We start from the raw sequence: 23,692 nt of genomic DNA on the forward strand, positions 1-23,692 counted from the left end.
TTTTTTCTTTATTTAGGATTCAAATCCAATTCTTCCTAAGTCTAGGGCCAATGTTTCATTATGCCAAGGTCAATCAAATGTTTATTTAATATACTGAATGACAATGCCTTATTCATAATTGAGTTGTATGTTAGACAATAATTAATGAAAGACACCTAATAAATGTTCGTTGACTGATAGACTGGTTAACATATTGACTGACTGATATAAACATGGAAGCTAGATTTCTAATGTGTGATCTTGTACAGGTCCCTTTACCTCTGGGCCTCAGTTACCTTCTCTGTAAAATAGAGGGTTGAACAAGATGGGTCTCTGAGATCTCTTTTAGCTCTAAGCCTTTTATCTTATGATGTTAAGTTGCAAGGAGAGCTGAAGTCATAAATCAGATAACCCCTTTATTTCACTTTTTTCCGGTTATTTTTCATGTTTAAAAACATTTGACCTGAACCATTCGGAGAATTATGCCCTTATCTCTCTACAGACCTAGAAATAGTATAATTTGTATGCTAGGTTGGAAGATGAAGTCACAAAAATGATCCGGGTTTGGACAGTTTTAAAGAAATGCCAATCTCACAACACTGGCCCTAAGAAAATAATGTTTGATAAATATAAAAATTATATGTTAACACACAAAGGCAAAGTGATAAAACAATCTCCAAAAACACACTCTTTTTATGCTCATATATTGTACATATATAAAATGTTCTTACCTAAAGCATTTTTCATTTTCATCTTTATCATATGATTATCATCATTACTACCAATTAATATTAATTGAGACATTATTTTTGTCCAGAATCAAAGATTTTCTTAGAATAGTAGAGACAGATTATATAAATACCAAAAATATGAGAGAAAAAAATTTTTTTCTTTATTTCAGCTTCTGGGTTCAGTTATTTATTTCATGTATTTGTTCAATTTGGTATTATAATCTGAACTGCAACCATCTAGAAAATGGAGTAGATAGTATATGAGGATAATTTAATATAACAGTTTTCCTTTCTTGTGAAATATTTTGGAGAAAAAAATCATTAGACAGAGGTTTGCTTTTTATTTACTTAGGTCATGAGGCATGTCAGGTTGGTGATCTGCTCTTGGCAGGAAGTCCTTAATTAGAAATTCCTAGAAAGCACATCTCCCAGGAGGTGCCTATTAAGACCTAAAGACAAAAGGAGTTAGTAGGAAAGCCCTTACGAAGGGCAGAAAATCCAAGCTAAGGTGAAGAAAAAGAGTAAGTTGCTTCTCAGCATAAAAGCAAAGCCATTCAGATGGGGTGCTGGATTTTGAATGAAAGTCTGTCTGTCGTGTTACTAGTAAGTAGCTCTTTATTTCTCAACGTTACAAAATATGATAAACATACTTTGAATTTGAGTGTGTCGGAATGTTAAGTGATTTCAAGTATGACACAAAAACAGAGATCTGATTAGAAAACATTCAATAGTCATATTTAATATACCCTTAAAGAATTATGTAAAGTTGTTTGTGTGAGCAATCTCATTTTCAATTATTTTTAAAGTCAAGTATTTTATTCTTGCATAATGTATGAAATGGCTTCTGGAAATCAAATGAGGTCTTCAAACCAGCTTGCAAGATTGGGGTCTTTCTCAAGTACTTTCTGAGGTTTTTGTCTCCCTTCTTCTAGATGTCATTGACCTTTAGCAATGTCTCACGGGGAATTTACAACCTTTTACAATTTTGAAACAGTTTGGAGTACTTCCATGGGTTTTTAAACATATAATAAAAATATTTACAATTTATTACTCTTATAATTACCCATAAGAACAATTTGATAATAAGGAAGGGGGTACCGCATTTCTGATTAGCAAAATGAAATTCTAATTTAATTTTTAAAGACTTATAAGTGATTCTGAATACAGGAAAATGTTGACGACGGTATTGATTGGCTCACTCTCACCTCTCTCTTCTGTATTCTAGCTGTCATGGTTGGGAGGGAATTTCTATCTGTTTATTGACACATTCTGTCGGTATGAAGAAGAGGATGCTTTTCTTTACACACGGGTTATTCTAGGTGTAAGTAAGAGATTATGAATCTTTGGAAAATAATATTCCTTTATCTTCAGCTTCCTTCTTTTTAATATGCCTCTTTTTTGTACTTTTATCCATATCCAGTCATCTTTGGCTTGGGCAAGAGCATCTGCTGTGTGCCTGAACTATAATTGCATGTTAATTCTGTTACCCGTCAGCCGAAATTTCATTTCATTTTTGAGAGGGACAATCATTGTAAGTACCACACCCAGCTTGACTTTTCTCTGTGGTTAGCATGGTCGTTATCATAGTGTCTGACTAGGGCTTTCCAAATAATATGTGCTTAATAAGTGTTTGTTGAATTGAATTATTTAAGTTTGGAGGAGGAGGACATCTAGATCTGTTGCTTCATGCACTTAGGGAACTCTCAGGATGAAAGCTCCCTTTACAGATGTTATAAGGGTTGCTAGATGGTGCAGTGGATAATGTGTTGGCCCTGAAGTCAAGAGAAACTGAGTTCAAACCTGACCTCATTTTACTAGTCATTTAATGCCTATTTGCCTGTTTTGTTTTTAAATCTGTAAAATGGGCAAACATTGGAGAAGGCAATGGTAAGCTATTCCACTATTTTTGCCAAGAAAACCCCAAATAGAGTCATAGAAGGTTGGAAGTGACTGAAATGACTCAGCAACAATAGATGTTATCATCTTTCTAAATATTGGTATCAATACTTGTAAGCCCCACAATCTGTGGCTTACAGTCTTACAAAATCACTTGAAGCACTGAGAATTTAAGTTGCCCATGATCACACAACTGGCATGTGTCAGAGGTAGGAGACTGCTACCCATATATATATATATATATATATATATATATATATATATATATATACCCTTATGCAACATTCCCTTTTTAATCTGTTACCCCAATCTAAAACTAAATGTGCCCCTTATAAGTCTTAGTTTGCTCAAATGATCTGTGTGTTTATTAGTAACAGGAAGCTTCCAATGTAGGAATTCCTCTCACCAACACATTATACATTATTATAAATAGTGAACTCAGAACTTGTGTTATTTGGCTTTCAAAATTGTCCCTCTATTCACTGTGTCTCATTCTCTCCTAAAGTCTTAACATCCCTTTTAAACTAAGGTTTATATCTTGCTATGAGGAGAAACCAGTGATTAAGCCAGGAAATCAGAATTTCTAGTTATACTCTCACTTCTGCCATTTTCTCCCTACAAGATATTGGTCACATCATTCAACCTCTCTGTGTCTCATTGGCTCTGTCTGAAAAATGGAGTTAATAAACTTGACCTGATTCACAAAGGTAGAACTACTAAAGCAGCATGAATTCTCACCATTTCAAATTCAAAGAACTTACATAAATAGTTCAGCAGAGAGTCGACAAGGAAGCATCTTACAGAATAATGGAATTTGAAAATCTAAATCACTAGATTTCTTAGAGTTGAATCTTACTCCAAAATCACAGGCTTTTCCCCTAATTATACTTATTTCAAAATGTTTGGTCTTTGGCCAAACATCCTGCCATAGAGAATCATAACTTGTACAAGACTGCTTTTTGAAAAGGGAAAAATGTGGAGTTTTCAAACATCAGCAAGAATAGAAATCTTTGATAATAAGTTAGTAAAAATGCATATAAACTCTATAATGTCTTTCTCTAAGTAGCTAAAAAAATTAATGGGTCATTTAACCCATATAAGATTATGTTCCATAAATGGGATATGAATTCTATTTTTCTAAATGCAGAAACCAAGGAATGGATGTTAGTAGGTTTGCCCAAAATTAGTGTGTCTCATTCAGGTAGTCTTAGGAATTCAAAAGTAACACAGTGGGTAGAATGTTGGGTCTGAAGTCAAGAAGATTCACCTTACCTAGTTCAAATCTTTTCTCAAACACTTACTAGCTGTGTGAGAATGGGTAAATCATTTGATTGTTTGCTTCAGTTTTCTCATGTGTAAAATGAGTTGGAGAAGGAAATGGCAAACCACTCTTTGGCAAGAAAACACCAAATAGATTCACAGAGAATTGGACATGACTGAAAAATGACTACACAAAGAATGTAGACCATTGATTTATTTTTTCTCCTGAATTTGACCAAATTGGCTTTCTTTCCTTCTTCCTATTGAACAAATTGAAGGAAAAGACTTGAGCAAATCAACTGGTAGTTTTGGTGTGATATAGATAACTTCTTAGTAATTCAATGGCAATGAAAAAGAGTAATCATTCAGATTTCCTGCTTCTTATTCTATTATCCATTATCTCCAAAAACTATTATGTTTTCTCATTCAGTGTTGCAGAGAACCATGGAAGAAACAATTAGGCAAAAGCCTCAAGTTCCACAAACTGGTGGCCTATGCAATAGCTATTAATGCAAGTAAGTGTTTCATTACCTATGGATTTTTCTTCTTCCTGATTTATGCAATTTGTTATTATCCAAAAGGATTTCCTAAGAACCTAGATATGGTACCCAAATAATTACAAGACTAAACTAAACTAAAAGAATTAGAGTGTAGCCTTGAGTAAGACAAATGTACAGTAAGGCAACCTTGTATTGGGATTAGCAATATATAGAGATAAAATCCTAGATTTTATTCAGAGAAAGTAGGCATATATTACATTGAATGTTCTGCTACATGTTTACTTGATGAACATGGAGAAGTTATGCAATTTCTCTTGCACTTATTTTCCAAATATTCCAGAATGAGAGATGTCTAACCCATCATTCCTTATCTAAATTCTATGATTTGTCTTCTATAGGACCATTACAATCCAGAAAGAATAATTTGGTATTTATCCTTTTAAACTCTCTTTATTCAGATCCTCTTGCTGCAACATTTTCCACTATTTAGAAAGAGATACATGATTAACACTATTTTCAATTGTGAATAATTAGGTTTGGGGATTATTGTATGCTCAATTTCTTCTTCAAAGCACATAAGGTCATTTTAAAAATATGATTCAATGGGATTGCACTACCCAGTGCAATGAATTGCATTTATAGTCATACAAAAATAATTTATATGTTGGAACAAAGAAAGAAATGAGAAAAGGAAAGGAAAGAAGGAAGGAAGGAAGGAAGGAAGGAAGGGAGGGAGGGAGGAAGGAAGAGGGAGGGAGGGAGGAAGGGAGGAAGGAAGGAAGGAAGGGAGGAAGGAAGGAAGGAAGGGAGGAAGGGAGGGAGGAAGGGAGGAAGGGAGGAAGGAAGGAAGGAAGGGAGGGAGGGAGAAAAGAGGGAGGGAGGGAGGAAGGAAGAAAGGAAGAAAAGAGGGAGGGAGGGAGGAAGGAAGGAAGGAGGGAGGGAGGAAGGAAGAAAGGAAGGAGGGAGGGAGAAAGGAGGGAGAGAGGGAGGGAAGAAAAGAGAAAAAAAGACAACAAGGTTCTGAAATATTAGACTTATGAAATAATAGATATAAGCTTCAATGAAATGGTATAAAGCACCATAAATATTTAAGGTAAATAACATTTTTTTTTTTTTTACCAAAGGCACCAAAATTAGTATGTTCCAATATGTACCAAAAATAAAACAGGAAAACAAAGATATTGAAATGAAGGACTACATAAATGATAAAGAGTTATGATTCAGGACTGTTTTCCTCAAACCAATTTAACTATAAAATGTTTTCCTCATTTGTTTTTATCCTCCCATGCATAGAGAATACCAGAGTAAAAGGAACACTCCAAAACAAATGTGAATTTAATTAAGCAACAAGATATGACAGACTGTGCAGGAGTGCCAATTAACATAGACTTGGGGTGTGCAATGAGACATGAGGCAAAGATTCTCCCAATTGATTTTTCTTAACACCAGATTAAACTAACCAAAGAGATGCTTTGAAAAAGACTTTGTGGTTTGTTAAGGAATAGGGGTAAAGAGATGCAAGACTCAGAAGAAAAAGAACTAAAAGGGAGTATCAAATTAAACTAAAAAGAAAGATCCAGAGCCAGAAAAAAAAATGGCAGAAGAACCTCTGATATTTTGTACTATGAAGTGTGTTTAAACAAGGGCACCAGAAAGTCTAATTTCTCCCCTTTGGGGTATTGGGCTTACCCTGCAGTAGAAAAATTTTTAGGTGAGTCCTTTCCTCCCTCATTGAATAATCACAAACCACTTAGCTGCTGACCAGATCATCAAGAGTATTGTATTCCTGTTCCCAAAAAACACTTATCTAATCAATCAGCAAGCATTTATTAAGTGCCTTTAATGTGTTAAACATGGCACAAGAAGAAAATGAAGCAATCTGGCTTTCAAGATACTTAACTTCAACCAAATTTTCAAAATTTCTTATGATACTTTTGACTTTGATTATGATTATTTTTGAGCCTGTGCTTCTAGCATGGAAGAATGGAGAAGCTAATCTTACCTATATTCAGAATAGAAGTAATAATAATAACCCCAATAATAGTATAGTGGATAGAGTGGTGGGTCTGGAATTAGAAAGGTTTGAGTTCTGATACCTGATATATCTGATATCAAATATCTTATATCTGTATGACTTTGAGCAAGTTATTTAACTTATTTCTGCCTCATTTTCCTCAACTGTAAAAGGGACATAACAATAGTACCTACCTCCCAGGGTTGCTTTGCAAATCAATCCAGATAACATCTGCAAAGTTTTTAGCACAGTGCCTGAGGCACTGTTCTGATTGGATAAATTCACAAATCCTCACATGTATATAATGAGGTAGTAGTGTACCCTACAAAGAGAGGTGAAGTTGAGGAATATAAGATCAATGGTTCTCTGGGAATCAGATAGAAAGCACTGAAGCTTTTCCAGCATTTCTAGCCAGTGAATTGAATTTTCAGAACACTAAAATGGACTCCCAGAGCCAGATTCTTTTCAGCTGAATAGAATCAGCACCCCCTGATGGTTAAGGGAATAAAAGACATTCAAGCAGTACTCCACATTATTTTTTGATATTTAATAGTGTATGTGAATTATCCCTCTACTATACTGTGAACTTTATTCATTGTTTAATCTCTTCTCCCCACTAATTCTTGCTGTAATGCCTCATTGTACTTGGAAAGTGACCCTGAGTTCTTGAAGGCCATGCCAGTGGACTGACTATAGGTTCTGTAAGGTTCTAATATATTGGAAAAATTTCAAGTATGGTCCTGCCAACTGAGTCTCCTTTCTGAAAATCTAGCTAGCTAAGTACAGAGGCTGGTAACAAACTGATGAATATTTGATTTTGGCAACTCAAGAATCAAAGAAAATACAAAATGAACTTTAGTCCCATGTGGCTGTTCTGTTCTTCTACTATGCATGTGTTGGAAGGGCAGACAGGGATCAGTGTGTGATCCTTTTTTGACTATTTACAAACTATTGCTAACTGTTGATTTTCTAAATGTTTGATCTACGTCCAATAATTTTGATTTCAAAATATGTTTAACAAGTATAATATAGGAGAAGCATGGCTAGACCAAAATTAGTCTGAAAAAAATACCTGAAGGGTTTAGTAGAATGCAAATTCAACATGGATCATCAATATGAAATGATAGCCCAGAAAACTAATGTGATATTAAACACATTAGGAAAGGCTCAGTATTTAGGTATAAGAGACCACATCTATAGTATAGGTTTCAATTCTGGGTATCACATTTAAATGAGAGCATTGACAAGCTGGAAAATATTCTTAAAAGAATGATCAGGAAGAGATTCTTTTCGAGATCTAAATTGGACTAAATGGCATTTGAAGTTCCTTTCAACTATGAAATTCTGTGATTCTATAATTGAATTATTATTAAAATATGAACTACATCAGTATCAATATTTTCATGATAAATGAAGCCAGAAGACAAAACAAAATTTCAATTAAGAGCAAAGTCCTTCTTCCAGAGGAAAATAAAGAATTAGCAGAGGGTTTGTTTTTGTTTTTTTTTTTTTTTTCATGTTCATGAAGACAAAAAGAAAGATCATCTCATGGAACAATTGGTCATTTCCTTTTATAATGCTTAATAAAGAATATTGAACAGTTAAGTGGCATTGTAGAGAGAGCACTGGCTGTGAAGTCAGGAAGACCTGAGTTCAAAAGTGACCTCAGTCACTTACCAGCTATGTGACCCCAGGAAAATCACTAAAACTTGTTTGCCTCAGTTTTCTCATCTGTAAAAGAAGAGCTGGAAAAGGAAATGGCAAACTACTCCAGTTTCTTTGCCAGTTAAACTCCAAATGAAATTCCAAATAGTAGAATACAACTGAAAAAAATGACTGAACAACAAAAACAAAAAGGATAAGCATAAACAACAAAAAAAGAGAAATTACCTTTGAAGATAATTGCAATTTAAGAACCCCTATCTCCTTAATGGATGAAGAATTAGAAAAAATCTACAATGAAATTAATGAGATCCTTCAGATTCAGTCAATGTATACTATTGATTACTTCAAGACCAAAAAACGATAGGGGAAGGATGGCAAAAAAAAAAAAAAAAAAAAAATGTGTGAGAAAGAAGGGGTTTGAAGGATTGCATACATACTAGGGGTCAGAAATTCAGCAACTGGGGTTAAAGTGAGGCATTAATAATAATTTTAACCATTTATATAGCTCTCTAAAGTTTACATATATCTTTTAATCCTCACTACAACTAAGAATTAGGAGCTATTGTTGTTCCCATTTTATAGGCAATCTGAGGCTAAGTAATTTGACTAGAGTCCTATAGATAGTAGGTGTCTGATGCAAGGTTCAACGGTTATTCCTGACTCCAAAACTAATATTCTATTAACTAGTCTACCTAGCTGCCTCTAACGCCAATAGAGGGAATTTTTACTTTAGTGTGTACAGAAACCCATTGAAATATTGGAAAATAACCATTTTGAAAAACCATATAGTGCCTTTATGTAATATATACATATTACTTCTATATAATATACGTGTGTTACTTATATAAATTAATGGGGTTAGATATATGACATATATGTTTCTATCACATAATATTTACTACTCCATGGTTTCATGTATGTATACACATATACATATATATTTTATATACATATATAGTACATATTTATATTTATATAGTATCATATATATAGTCATTTATTTATATACACAAACACACATATATCTCCAACTCTAGCCCCTTCAGTTGATGGTACAAATTTTTCTCTACTGGTTTTTATATACATTTTTTTCCTTTGCACTTGAAAGATTGTGATTTCATTGAAATGAATACTCTCTTCAGCAATGTAGATCACAATCTTTCTATAACAGTTTCATAAATTGCTGTGGTTCACAAAAAAAAAATCATTTGATAGCTACCCTTCCAGTGATGAGTCTCTTTGCTATTCAGCTAGGCTATTTTTCAGAAGGCAGAATCATGTCTGTCACCAAAGCTGCATTCAAAGTTTGCCCAACTGGGGAGGACTCACCATACTTTGAACTCCACTGGCATAGCCTCAGGGAATCCAGGGTCACCTGAATGCTGTAAGGAGGCACAGGAATGAAACAAAAAAGATTTTTTAATAATTTTTTCTTAATTTATACAAAGTAATGTAATAAAATAGAAAGGATCTAAACCCATAAAAAATAAAAATCCTAGCAAAAAGCTCTAAGATCTAGGCAAAGAATAGATTCTGAGTATGTCAAATAGTTCCACTATTTTTTTCATTTCTATTTATGGATATGGATATGGATATATATATATATATATATATATGTTTTATGGGAGTACATGGAGTTAATTACCTCAGAGATCATAGTTTAGTCTAAAGCATTTATTAAATGTCTCTTATGTGCCAAGGACTGTGCTAAGCACTAGGTACACAAGAACAAAACCTTGGACCTCATTTCAAGAACTCACATTTTAATGGGGGAAACAACATGCAAGGAATTGTACATAAAATCAAATCTAAAATTATATTTTAAAAATTTTTCTTCTCATCAGGTACCTGAGAAATGACCAAAAAAAACTACATCATTTACCATTTCTCTTCTCCAGTGGGGCTGGTGGGGAGAGGGACAGGGCAGAGGGCAGTGGTTCTGGAGAGTTACATTAGTTATAAAAAAGGGGGAGAAAGAAGAAAACATCTTAAGGATGAGAAAAGTACTCCTGTGACTTCCTAGGAGATCAGCTGGAAAAACTAAGCCTTCTATAGTCCTGTCATGCAAGCAATGCAAACATTTAATTGAAGTTTTAATGTGTTTTTTAAATCTACATTGGTTTAGAAGGCACTTAGAAGTCTGGCAGCAGATCCAGTGCCATCAGCTAAAAACATGGAAATTCCCGCAGTGCATTTTGTGGACTTTCTCTGTAGCTCCTGTACGGAGGGAGCTGTTCAAGCCTTTGAAGAATCCACGGTGAAAATTCCCAGGATAGACCCAAGTTTACCAGGCATTTAGCTAAAAGATGCTGAAGCTGAATCTTACCTTAAGCAACAACATCTATTTTCTGCTAAAGCCCTTTCAGAGTTAAACAAGGGTAGGAATGTTGGAAACACTACCCATGCACATTTAATTAGTGATTTAACTTCAGAGTTCAAATAAGAAGCTTTTATTGAAGAGGGGTAGGAGGGGGGAGAGGGAATTTTAAAGACTACAATTAAGAGTCCAGTTGCTCTAAGTTATTTTTTCTTTTCTTTGAGAAAAAGAGAGAAAGAAATAAGATCAAAGGAATTGTAATTGAGGAAGAATCTTGGAAGTCTGGTCAGTCCTTTCTATCTTGCTGCCTGTCTGTCAGTGATAGCAATCATTTTGGAGTTAGTCACTTCCTAATTAACTGTCCTTTAGAAAAGGAGATCCCAGGGACAAATTCTGACTAGTCTTCAGCAACCAGAATTTGGTCCCAAACTTTTAAATTTGTGGTCCAGTTTCTGCTAGAATGTGTGCTGATTATGGGGTACTGTAAGTGGTGTTCATTTGTAAATCCTATTAGATTTTATTAACCAGGGACCTGGACTAGAGTTTTTGAGAACTCTCCAAGTGCCTCCAACAGAACTAGATTAGGAATAATTCTTTATTTTATTCTGTTTTATTATTTTATTTGAAAAAAAAGGCAGAGCGAAGGTCAAGTACTGAAAAGACTGAATGTTTGCAACTCTCTAGGGTCTTTCCTCCTGAATTGCTTCTCTTATTTCAACCTCCTAAACCTGAGGCCTAGGTCAGGCTGGCTCCTGGAAGCCTCTCCCTATTACAGGTTTGCAAAAAAAAAAAAAAAAATCACAGCTTATGGGGAATTGCCAGTTTGCTAGTTGTCTAGCACTGGAACCTGGAGGATGAAAGGAATTGAGTCTGAGAGTGGGGCAAGCTTTACGCAGGCCAATATCTCCTGCTTACTTTGAAGGGTAACTCAGGCTCAAAAGCATGCTTTGCTTTCAATTGGAAGGTTCCTCGAGGTCTGTCTGGAACAGGGAGTCTAGAATACTCGTCATTAATAAAAATGAAAGGGTGTGAAAGTAGGGCTTTATATTACTAGGGTTAGAGATCTCTAAAAATGATTTATTGGTAAGGGATTACCTACAGCACAGACACTCTTATCATAAGTAGGCATGCAGGAAAGCCAGAAGGTAAAAAGCCAGACTAATCAAAATTCTCATCACTGCATGTACAGAACTGCCCAAGATTCCAGATAACATTGTCTTGTGATTCATCCTCTTCTCCTTTTTCTTCCTCCCTTCCTTCTCCCCTACACCTCCTTTCTCCTTTTTCTTTTCCCCTCTTTTCTTCTCCTCCTCTTCCCTTTCTTCTCTCCTACACCTCCTTTCTCCTCTCTTCTCCCCTCTTTTTTCTCCCCCTCCTCCTTTCCTTTTCCCCTATACCTCCTTTCTCCTTTTTCTTCTCCCCTGTTTTCTTCTCCCCCTCCTCCCTTTCTTCTCCCCTATACCTTTCTCCTTTTTCTTTTCCCCTTTTCTTCTTCTCCTCCTCTCTTCCTTCTCCCCTATACCTCCTTTATCCTTTCTTCTCCACTCTTTTCTTCTCCTCCTCCTCCCTTCCTTCTCCCCTACATCTCCTTTCTCCTTTCTTTTCTCCCTCTTTTCTTCTCCCCCTCCTCCCTAGCATCCTTCTATCAGTTTCTAATTGCATCCTTTAACATAATAACCAATGAAAGCCTGTGGTTCTATCCCAGAGGAGAATGAATAAGAAATTAGAGGTTGGTACACAAACTTCAGGATGGATGTGCTCTCTCCAAGGTTACACACCTCTATTAAGATGGCTTAGAAGTACATGATGACAAGATGCCCAGGATATGGGGGCAGGACTTTCAGGGCTGTTTCCCTAGGATTCAAGGCAGCTCAGGATAGCTGTTAGGTAGCAAAAAGCAGAGAGAACAAGGCAATTGGGGCTCAGTTTGTTTGGGGTTCCCTCACTACCACCTCCCCTAAAATCACAGATGCTGGTCAAATTTTTTATTCAGGAAGAAGAGCTTTGAAAATGTAATAATTGCTTTGTCAGAGATCAAGAGACAGGGAGAACATCCCCCACCCTTCTCAATGGAAGGAATGTGCAGGGCTGCTTGTTGCCATGGAAGTAGCAAAAGAGAGAGACATTTTATTATCAGATACAGCTCTGGCTCTGCAAAGTCAGGCAGCCTCAGGAGCTGGTCTGGATACAAGCTTCAGATACAAGGACTCTGGCAAAAAATATCTGGGTATGGATTTGTGAGTGACAGATTCCAAAAGAGAGGTTGCTGTTTTTTCCTGTTGCTATAGAATGCACTTGGGGTATGGAAGAGGCAAGCAGAATGTATTACTCTCCCCATCATTTTGAATCTTTGTGTTAATACTTGATTTATTCCTTCAATAAACATTTATTAAGCACCTAATATATGTAGTAAGTAGTATCTGTAGTAGTAGTATTTATTAGTGTACTTTAGGGGTTACAGTGCTTGAGTAGGGTCAGGAAGACCTGAATTCACATTTTGACTCAGAAGACATGTTAGCTCTTTGACCTTGAGCAAATTCCATTCCATGTGTATAAAATATGTGCAAAAATGAATTCAATTCAGTTGGACTAGATGAGACTTCTAGCTTTAAAATATATGATCAATATGTGAAGAACAATATGGATAAAAAAATTACTGTATCAGAAAAACTTGAATTCAAGTCCAATTTCTAACTTATATGCAGCGTATGGTACTGAGCAAATTATTTAACCTCTTAGTGCCCAAGTGTGGAAAATATGTCTTGAATGAGAATTCTTTTTATTAATGAAATCAGAGGTCTGATACACAAGTAACAAGAAAGAATGCTGGGATCTAGAATCAGGAAAACCTGAATTCAAATCCAGCCTCAGACACTTACTAGCCATGTGATGCTGAGCAAGTCACATAATCCTGTTTACCACAATGTCATCTGTAAAATGGGAAAAAAACAGGACCTCCCACCCAAGATGGTTGTAAGGAGCAAATAAGATAATATTTTAACATTTTAAGTGCCATGTAAATGAGTTGTTTTAATACAAAAATATGATATAGTTACAAAACCACCCATTTAACCTCCTCCATCTCATGTAACACTTTTATACTTCTAACATACTTTAAAGAATTTTTTTTTTTTTTTGGTGGGGTAAAAAGTACTTAGTACCAGCACTGGTACATAGAAGATACTATATAAATGCTTATTCATTCCTTTAATCTTTTTAGCTCTTCTATTGCATTTGGCCACATCATAAACATTACTGCTCATAATCTTATATCATCCTTTTATGTCTGATCTGACAAACAATTCTATCACCTAAACAGGTTTGTTGTCTAGATGTTGCTGTCCTTGGCCAGCATATCTCTATACCTATACTTGGCAAGGAAATTAAGTGTTCTTTAACTGGGAAGATTTTAGACTCTTTTGATCTTCTTAAGGCAACTTATCTACATCAGTTAGGAAATGGATATAATCCAAGCCAAAGGCCACATACACAGATAAAGTTAATACAAATTAGAATGTCTTTAATAAGTAAATAGAGAGAGGTGGGGGTTCATAAAAGAATTCATGGAAGAAATGGCTTTTGAGCTGAACCTTGAAACATGAGTTTGATTTTAAATATGTGACATATCTAGAAGATAGATTAGAATTTAATTTGCAAAACAAATGAAGGGGTTGTACTAGATAAATTTAAAGTGTCTTCCAGCTATAAATTAGATGAGCTTCCTTGGCTTCTACAGAATCCAAAGAGCCATATAGATATTAAATCCATAAACTAGATTCATGGAATTGATTGGAGATCATTATTACTTTTCCTATTTTTGTTAGATGGACAGAGATTTAAGCAACTTGTCTGAGGTCACTCAACAAATCATAAATAGAGGTAGGAAGGAAATTTAGTCACCTCCGAAGCTTACTGCCTATGTGATTTTGGACAAGGTATAGCTCCCCATACCCCAATTTCTTCATCTATAAAATAAAGGGTTAGATAAGACTGTCTCTGAGGTCCCTTCCAGCTCTATACCTATGACCCTAAGACCTGATTCTATCCCAGTGCTAGAGAACATGGTTTCTTATGTTTAAAGTATTTTTGAAGCTATTTCCTGAAGCCACAGATGTTCTTTAGCACAAGAAAGATGTAAGGAAAAGATTTTTCCCTTTCCAAAATACAACATTCAAGCTTCCCTACTGGTAGCTATGAATTATAAAGACAGGCATATGTGATAGATGGGTGAAGGACATTGAACTTTCATCCTTAGTTTTACTTTTGTTTAGCTAAAATGTATTCCCATGCTAACTCAGAGAGAATCTTGGAAATGTTTAACCTTACATTAGATAATTAATAAAGGGCTCTGATCTCAGCATGAGCCTTAGGGATGGAAAAGGAAAGACAATTTCATTTTTTTTTTTTTTTTGGCCTGGGCATTTGTGGCTATGACTGTGAACCTTCCCTTATCGATGGAGAGGCTCTGAAGTCTGAAATTAAGATGGCTTTTTGTGACTTTGAAGAAATAAGTCCAGAATATATTTGTTGTTCAGTTGTGTCTGATTCTTCCTGACTTTGTTTGGAGTTTTCTTGACAAAGATGCCAGAGTAGTTTCTCAATTCCTTTTCATTTTACAGATAAGGAAACTGAGGCAAACAGGGTTAAATGATTTACTCAGGATTGCACAGCTAATGAGTATCTGAGGTCAGATTTGATCTCAGGAAGATGAATCTACTCCAGGTCCAGCACTCTCTCCAATGTGCCATCTAGCTGCCCAGAAGAATATAGTAGCAGTAAACATTTCCCAAGCATGCTGAAGGAACACTTAGAAGGAAGCCAACTGGGATTTGAGCATGATCATCAACACAAGATCATCACCATGAGAAATAACAAACAGGATCATGTAACAAAGAAATTTTATTTTCTAGAAACTTTTGTTTTCTATTCCATTTCATTAAATGTCTTCACTTAAAAGTAATAGTGCCTTTTGGCTAATGGAAGCTAGAATAAATATAAAAGATAAATACATTGGGAGGCTTTGGATCTCACAGATTATCTTAAATCTATGTAGCTTTTTGAGGACCTAGAGAGGGAAATGTGAAAGAAGAGGGAATCTGATACTACACTGAATTTGCATTGGTAGCTAACTTACATCAAGTTAAAGTTCCTGCCATATGGAGATGACACATCTATGAGAGAATAGACCCAATAAGGGCATTGTGATGATACTAGAAGACAGTGATGGTGATTCTAAATAACTAATAGTTTGAATCGCCCCTCAACACATTCCTAGTCAAATGTGTTCTTCACATGTGTCTCCCTTATGGGAATCCCTTTTTGTTCTCACTCTCTTCTCCAATGGTATATAAGAATAATGTTCTGTTGCCAATTTTTCTTTCCATTCTATTTCATTAAATGTCTTTGCTTTGAACTAATCATGTCCTCTGGCCAATGGAAGACAGAATAAATACAAAAGATAAACACATTGATGGGGTCTTATGGTCACATAGATTATCTTAAACCAATGTAACTCTGGGGAGCTGGGGCAAGGGGAGTATGTGATGGGAGTGTCTCATGTATTGCACTTATATTGGTAAACTAATTTACTTCAAATTTTAGAGCATTGAATAATGCCTTATACATAGTAGTTATTTACTGAATGCTTAATTCATTTTGAGGTTATAGAAAACATTTTTTAATCAATTAAAATAATTAAGCTGCCTTGTATGTAGAGTGTTGTGCTAAAATAAACAAAACCAAGAAATAATCCCAACCTTCAATGAAATTATACTTTATTGGAAAGACAAAACAGATATATTACGAATAATTTAGATCTCCTAATCAAAGAAATACAAATCACTACAATCTTAAAATACTATCTTCCATCCATTAGAATGGCAAAAATCAATCCAGTGTTGGCAAGGGAAAAGTGGGAAATTGGCACCTTAATTCATTAGTGGTAGGACTGAAGATTGAAACAAATAATTTTAGAGTATAACATGGCAACAACGCAATAAGTCACAAAATTGATCTCACTTTCGGAAAAAGTTTTAGATCAAATACTTGATCAAATGCAAAATGCATTTCAATCTAACAATCAAGAAGTTATTAAGTAGCTATTACATACTAAGCATTATATTATAATATTATTGAGCACACAGGGTCAAAAACAAAACAAAATCTGTCCTCAAGAAGTTTATATCAAGGAAATAAAAAACATACTCACATGTATGTATATACAAAATATGCACAAAAGAAATCCAAGTTGATTTGGGTAGATAAGACAGTAGCAGCTGGGGAGTTTAGGAAAGGCTTGATGTAGAAGATTGTTAGAATTCTAGTCCTAAAACATCATATGAAAAATGGGGGGGAGGGGAGCTGGGGAGAAAGAGCCTATCCATATGAAAATATTGATAGTTGTCTATTTGTAATACATGAAATCTAGAGGTAAACTATATGTCCAATAATTAGAGAATAGCAGAAAAACTTATAGTATAACAATGTAATAAAATATTTTAGTATCACAAAACTCAATGTATGGAATATTGAGGAAATAGACAGACTTATATGATGATTTAGAGCAAAATCAGCAGAATAAAAATTATATCTCAACTAACTATAATTATGTCTATTATATATATATATATATATATATATATATATATATATATATAGGAATATATAGGAAATATATATAGGAAAAGGAATCAGGGAATAAAAAGGAAAATTGATTAAAAAGTTACAGAATTTTAGGTAGTCTTAGAAGGGGTCTTTGAACAAAAGCATTTTCTTTACCTATTTATTATTTTGTAATTCATTTGACTTGTCTTTGCTAAGTTTTTGGGTAAGATTTTGTCCTTTGTTTTGTATATTATTCAATTTTACTGTATATAATAATATAATTTAAAGTGGTTTCAGGAGGGAGAGAACAATTAAGAGAATTTGGAAAGATTTCACAGGGCAAGTGCAAGGGTTCTATGTGGGGGATACATCCTTTGGCATGAGGAAATAAGGAGGGAGAGTGAATGTTTGGGAAGATGCTGCAAGGATGAATTCTACTGTGACCAGAACACAGAGCTTATGGGGGTACAGTGTGAAATGAGACTGACAAGGTAGGCTGATCATGAAAGGCCTTCATAAACTACAAAAATAACAAAATCTGGAATAACCAATGTTGGTCTCCTCCTGGGATTCAATGATGACTGAGGCATATATTTCTAATTTGAAAATATTCATAACCTTAGAATGTTAGTACCATGACCTGATTACATTGATAGTTATTTCCACCCAAGAATGAAAAATGAGACATGAAAACAAGTGGCTTCCCAATATGCCCTCATCATGGTGTAATCTGTTACTGATTGGATACCATAGTCTAAGGGAACTGTCATGCTTTCTCTAGTACAATCTATTGTTCCATAAAAATCCCATTGAACTATTTGGATGTTCAGCTTGTTAAACCAATACAAGTACTTTTAGGTACCATATCTGTGTCTAACTAACACTTAAAAAATACTATGAGAGCTCTGTCCCTAGAATATGCTGCCCTACATTCCATGCATTTTAAGCTGAGACGCACAAGTAAATCTATTGCAAGGATTATATCTACCAATATGAGGAGATTTGACTCTGAAAATTAAATGGAATAGATAGAACACAGCTTTGATATTGGCATGTTATGCTTCACAATGTATTAAAATCCCTGACACAGAAGAGATCCTAGAATCAATGATGAATTGTTAAATTTGAGAAATATATGGAAGATGAGATGCCCTTATGCTCCTGCAAAGAGAGAATTAAACATTTTTATTTTAGTTGAGGATTTTTTTATTCAGGATTTTTAAGTCCTGGCAGTATAAGCATAAGTATACAATAAATATATTTAAGTATACATAAGGAATTTGAGATTATGAACTTCATCAGAACATAATTGGAAATTAAGCAATTTGCATTTCAGTAAGGTTGTTCCCTTCAGTTTAGTCTCAGGATCACAACTGTTTTGAGAAAGAGTACATTATTGTTGGTTGCACCAAATGACTGTATTGAGGATCTCTTGGAAAAAAAGAAGAAACATAATTTGGTGTCTCCAATTCCCTAATATTCCTAATGTTCTTATTCACCCAAATTCTGTCACAAAAATAAATTGCAAAGGTTAGCTGGATGTAACTTTCTCTTAAAATAATAAAAAGCACAAAAGGTGGAACATCTATTCGACTAGCCCAACAATTAAAGTTCACATTGCAACTTGTATCCATGTTCTATTATATAAATGCTATTATCATTGCATTATTCCTTTCTTAACTGTTAAATTAAATGTACCTCAAATTTTCAGAATTCCATTTTCCTTTAGCAAATGTCCTGTTGAAGATAGACGGGAGATTGAGGAACTTTCTTAAATCTGTATAGGGCACTATTAGCCAATTTTAATAACTATGGAGCTTATGACCAATCATGGTATATAATGAAATCCAAGTCACTTGGAGAATAAAAAGAAGGCACTGACTGATGTAATGAGCTATTTTACAGATATGTGAAATGTAGAACTAAATTTCTGTTCAGTGGAAAACTTTTCCAGAAATAGCTTTTAATGTAGCCAGGATGGGTACCTCACTACCTAATTCTACAGAGCCTTAGCACCTTAATTTCTGACCTTTTATAAGCTCTCATACCATGACTTTCAGTGATGATGAGCAAAAAAAGTTTGCAAATTTAGAGCCATAGCTGCAGCTCAACACATTCCATTATATTGATCAGTATGGTCCCTTCTGGGTCTAAATCTATTATCTGAGATCCACTTGTACCTGCAGTTCAGTGGAATAGAAGCTTCCTGAGGGCAGTGACTTTGATTTTTATTTTTATAATTCCTGAATTTAGCATAGTGTCTGGTATATAATAGTTGGAGAATAAAAGTGATACAATAGAAAAGTATTGGTTCTAGAGTCAGAAGATCTAATTTCCTGTTTCTAATACTTACTATTTGTGTGGGCTTGGGTAAGTCTATTAATTTCCCGGAGTTCCTCATTTATAGAATTGGACAATGGTTATAGAAGGGACAATGGTCCCTTCTAGATCTAGATCTATGAATCCATGAATTGGTAAATATCAGTTGAACTGAATTGAATATTTCTATCTCAAGGCACCAGAGCCTATTCTTCGCAGCTCTGAACCAGAACCACTTTTACATTCTAGCAAGTAAAAGTGAAAGTAACTGACCTTGAAAGTGCCATTTTTTTTAAGTAGTAAGATTAGTTTTTGAAAAACCACTCTGAAAATAAGATACTAATCTATACTAATTATTTTTTAAAAAGGAGAGGTAAAGGTATAAACATTTATTGTGTACTTCTACTTAATCCGGGGCTACATCCATTCATCCTGATGGCTCAGAGGAAAGAATGAGGTTAGTGACCTCAGCCCTCCATCACTTAAATTCAATTCACTTGCAAGTCATGGCATCTGATATCATGGTCTTCTTCTAGAACTGAGGACAAAACAATAGTAACAGCAAATCACAGTGCTAAGTGCTTTTTACAAATATTACCTCATCTGATCCTCCCAACAGACCCTGTGAGGGTAGGTGATATTACTATCCCTACTTTACAGGTAAAGAAACTAAGACAGACAGAAATTAAATGATTTACCTCGAATTGCATAATTAGTCTCTGAAGACAAATTTTAACTCAGATCTTCCTAATTCCAAGTCCAGAACTTTATCTACTGCTGAATAGTCAAAGAAACTAAAAACTCTAGGAGGCAGAGGTGAGAAAGGAAAGAGATGGCAGCCTGGCCAAATAAATGCAGACAGATAAAACGGACTGTGTGAGGATTTATAAGACGCCAATTTATTTAAATCCTAGAGTATGTGAAGAGGAACAAGGCACACTAAGCCCCAGATGATTTATTTGTTGTGATTTACTCATTTACCCTTTGTGACCCTATTTGAGTTTTCATTGGAAAGATACTGGAATGGTTTGCCATTTCCTTCTCCAACTCATTTTACAGATGAGGAAACTGAGGCAAACAAAGATAAGTGAATTTTCTAGAGTTACATAGCTAGTAAGCGTGTGGGGCCAGATATTTTGAATTCAGGAAGGTGAGTCGTCTTGACTTCAGGGACAACACTCTATCCTCTATGTCAACTAGCTGCCCCAAGATGATTTATAGCATAAAGCAATTTTCATATGGAAAAACCAGAATTTTCAAGTTTCTGGCAAGGTTCCTAGAAGTCATCCCATTGTGAGAGTGTGAAATCCTTCTGGGAAGGGCAATCTGCCATCTTATGTTTGGATTCTTTTAGTAGTAGCATGATATGGGGGTAGCAAGACACCTAGTTCTAATACTCTATGTTAACAAGTGATGAAAGAACTCTCCACTTCCATACTTTAAGGAGCTATGATTTCCTTGATGTGGGAATTCCCTCCACTGATAGTTATTACAATCATCTTTATCTCCTCAAAAATTTGTCAACTGTTGACCATCCTAGTGATCTGGTGATATATCCTTCTGAACATAGCAAAGCTTGCTCTCAGATGTCAGACATACAGATTCCTCACTGTAAAGTGAAGAACATATTGGAGTTGATGGACTCTGAATTTCCTTACAGCTTTACTATGGAGCCTTTCTAGTATCATGGGATTTTCCGGGACATTTATGTCATTGGTATCATCTCTGAGAACAAAGAGTGATCTCGTGCCACAATGAGACATAAAAATAAGATTCTAATAAGGAAAGAATGAGAAAATCTAAGGGAAATTAAGCTGAAGTTGTATGGAAAGCCATAGGCTCTCTGTTCTTTACGCAATAACTTGGGGGGAGAGTGAAAGGCTAAAGAACATTAAATATAATCACAACTAGCTCACAACAAAAGCAAGGCCATACTTGTTTTCAATAGTCACTCTCAGCCCAACAATGAAAACAGAATGTGTGAAATATGTAGAATTTACTCAAATACTGAAATTACATTGGAAATGTTATCTCTGTGTGACTCTATTTCTACTTTTGTCTCTCTTCAAGTGCATAATTTATTTTTACTTTCACCAGTCTTCTAAGAAACTCTATTAAAACAATTATTAAAACAGCTTCTAAGGCTTAAGGAAAGATCTCCAGGAACCTGTAGATATCTACACAGACTAAAGCCTATGACTGCCTCAATGACATCATATTATGAAAATCCTTGCCATCCCAATGGAATCCTCCCTTCTGCAAGCATCTCCATTGGGCAAAGCCAGTCTCCCCCCCTTTTGCCAACATTTCCTCCAAGTCTGCAATAATTTAGCTCTTAAAATATTTCTTTATGTGATTCTGAATAGGGCTGTTAGGAAAATGCTGGTCAATCTTTCCAAGTGAATTCTCCATAGACATTGTCAGAAGATGACTAGGATCCTTGAGTTTACCCTAGCTATCCAATCACTCCCACTCCACCCATTGAATAACCCCAGAATAGAGATGGCATTATCTCCCTGCCACAATTACCAGCCAGTACAATGTACCCTTGCCTTCCTCCTCCCCTGAAAATATTTTGAATATAAAACTTTAATACTAATTAATGAATTATTAATTCACACAATGTAAAAGAAAATAGTGTTTTAAGAAGTTGTCTCCCTCATTCTTTTTTCATTTTGTTCCTTTTTCCAGTGTTTCTCAGAAATGCTTTCATGTCATATCCCCCCCCCTTTCTGCCTATGCTATTTTTACAGCCTCCTCTCAGGAATACAGCTCTTCACAGGACTCATTAGTAGAGTCATAACTAGATATTGTTGTGCGTGATGAAAAGAGGGGGATTGGGGAGAGACCATGAAGCCCTGCATGGGAAGAAAGTAAAATAATAGCCAGTGCAGGAAGGAACCAATCTGGGGTTCAGGAAAATCGTGAATCTCATCTTCAAGTTATACAAGCATTCAAATATAGTATATCAGGGGTGGTTTTCAGGTAAACTAACTAGAACCAGTCATGCCTCAGAGGAAACGACCTATTTCCATAAGGCTATGCTTCCTGTAGCATGCCCATTGCAAATGATGAAACTCCACAGAATCAATCTCCTTTAACTCCAAAATCAGGGAAAAAAGAAAGAAAGGAAGGAAGGAAGGAAGGAAGGAAGGAAGGAAGGAAGGAAGGAAGGAAGGAAGGAAGGAAGGAAGGAAGGAAGGAGGGAAGGAAGGAAGGAAGGAGGGAAGGAAGGAAGGAAGGAAGGAAGGAAGGAAGGAAGGAAGGAAGGAAGGAAGGAAGGAAGGGAGGGAGGGAGGAGAGAAAGAAGGGAAAACCATTTGTGTTATCAGATACTTCTCTAAAAACTGGGTATACAAATATAATCAAACATAATAGTCCCTAACTTCAAGGAGCTCACATTCTAATGGAGGAAAATCACAAGCAGCTATAAAAGAATGATTTGCATATGGTAGGGAAGTACTAAATCTGGGAAAGTTAAGGCAAAAGCTCAACTATCAGAGTTCAAGATATCAGGAGCAGAGTAAAGGCACTAAATGGAGGAAGCTAAGGTCTATGTTCATAAGTCATGGAATGATGGAATAAGAAAACAGGCAGTGGTATGGTAGCCAAACTCAGGTGAGGAAGCCCAGGCTCAAAACAGAGCCTGATGGTCATAGGTAGCACAGAGTTAGCAATAGATAGGAGAATATGTCCTTCCGTTTATGCCCTACATCCTCAGCCACCTCAGCTTCCCCTGTACTCTAGACTCTTTTGAAACCTTGTCTGGGTTGCTATGGTAACTTCTCTCCTGCTCAGGTGTCTTGGACAGATGCTGATACCAAAGCTTTTGAAGCTATTCTGGAAATCTTCCCCTTTGCTTACCTTAGATGTTGGAAGTTAGAATGGATGGTTTTTGCAGCAGAAAACTGTGCCTTGCCTAAGGCTTGCTAGGAGCTCAGGCAAAGAGTATTTTATATAACAATAATAGTTTTCATACTTAGCTGATAAGGTGAATGAGGCTAAAACTTTGGACCAGAATCTCTAGGGGACTTACCTGCAATATAGATATAATTTACTATTGTAACTTAAGTTTTGCTAAGGTATCCTCCAAAAAGCTTTGCTGTGAGATGTATGTGTTAAAAAGAAAGTTTGTTTTTTGGGTTGTTTTTTTTTTATGAATATGCTATTAGAAGAGAGAAATATAATAGCCTAAAAGTTATTCAGAGTAAAAGTTAGTGGGAGCAAATGGAAGAGAACCTCACCCATAGTAGAATAGTGGTTTGGGACACAGAATGATTGCTTTTAATTGTCTTTTTTTTCAATATCTGATGCCAATAGCCAATTTAGATGGGTTTAGATGCAACCCATCTAAATTTCAGACTGGCATAAAACCCCATTTTCTCTATTCAATTTTAGCTCTAGCTGT

At 35.4% G+C, this 23,692-nt stretch overlaps 1 protein-coding gene across 1 annotated transcript in view; it reads left to right on the plus strand.

Moving 5' to 3' along the window:
* The first annotated feature begins 1,268 nt into the window (after nt 1-1,268).
* Nucleotides 1,269-23,692, plus strand: part of NOX3 (NADPH oxidase 3) — a 97,451-nt gene continuing 75,027 nt past the window's right edge. Inside the window, exons 1-4 of the mRNA XM_003769562.2 lie at nt 1,269-1,313; nt 1,936-2,031; nt 2,131-2,241; nt 4,297-4,381. Coding sequence (XP_003769610.1) covers nt 1,269-1,313; nt 1,936-2,031; nt 2,131-2,241; nt 4,297-4,381 — 337 coding nt within the window. The remainder of the gene's footprint in view (nt 1,314-1,935; nt 2,032-2,130; nt 2,242-4,296; nt 4,382-23,692) is intronic.

Source organism: Sarcophilus harrisii, chromosome 4 (genome assembly GCF_902635505.1).
Source record: "Sarcophilus harrisii chromosome 4, mSarHar1.11, whole genome shotgun sequence".
Taxonomy (NCBI): domain Eukaryota; kingdom Metazoa; phylum Chordata; class Mammalia; order Dasyuromorphia; family Dasyuridae; genus Sarcophilus; species Sarcophilus harrisii.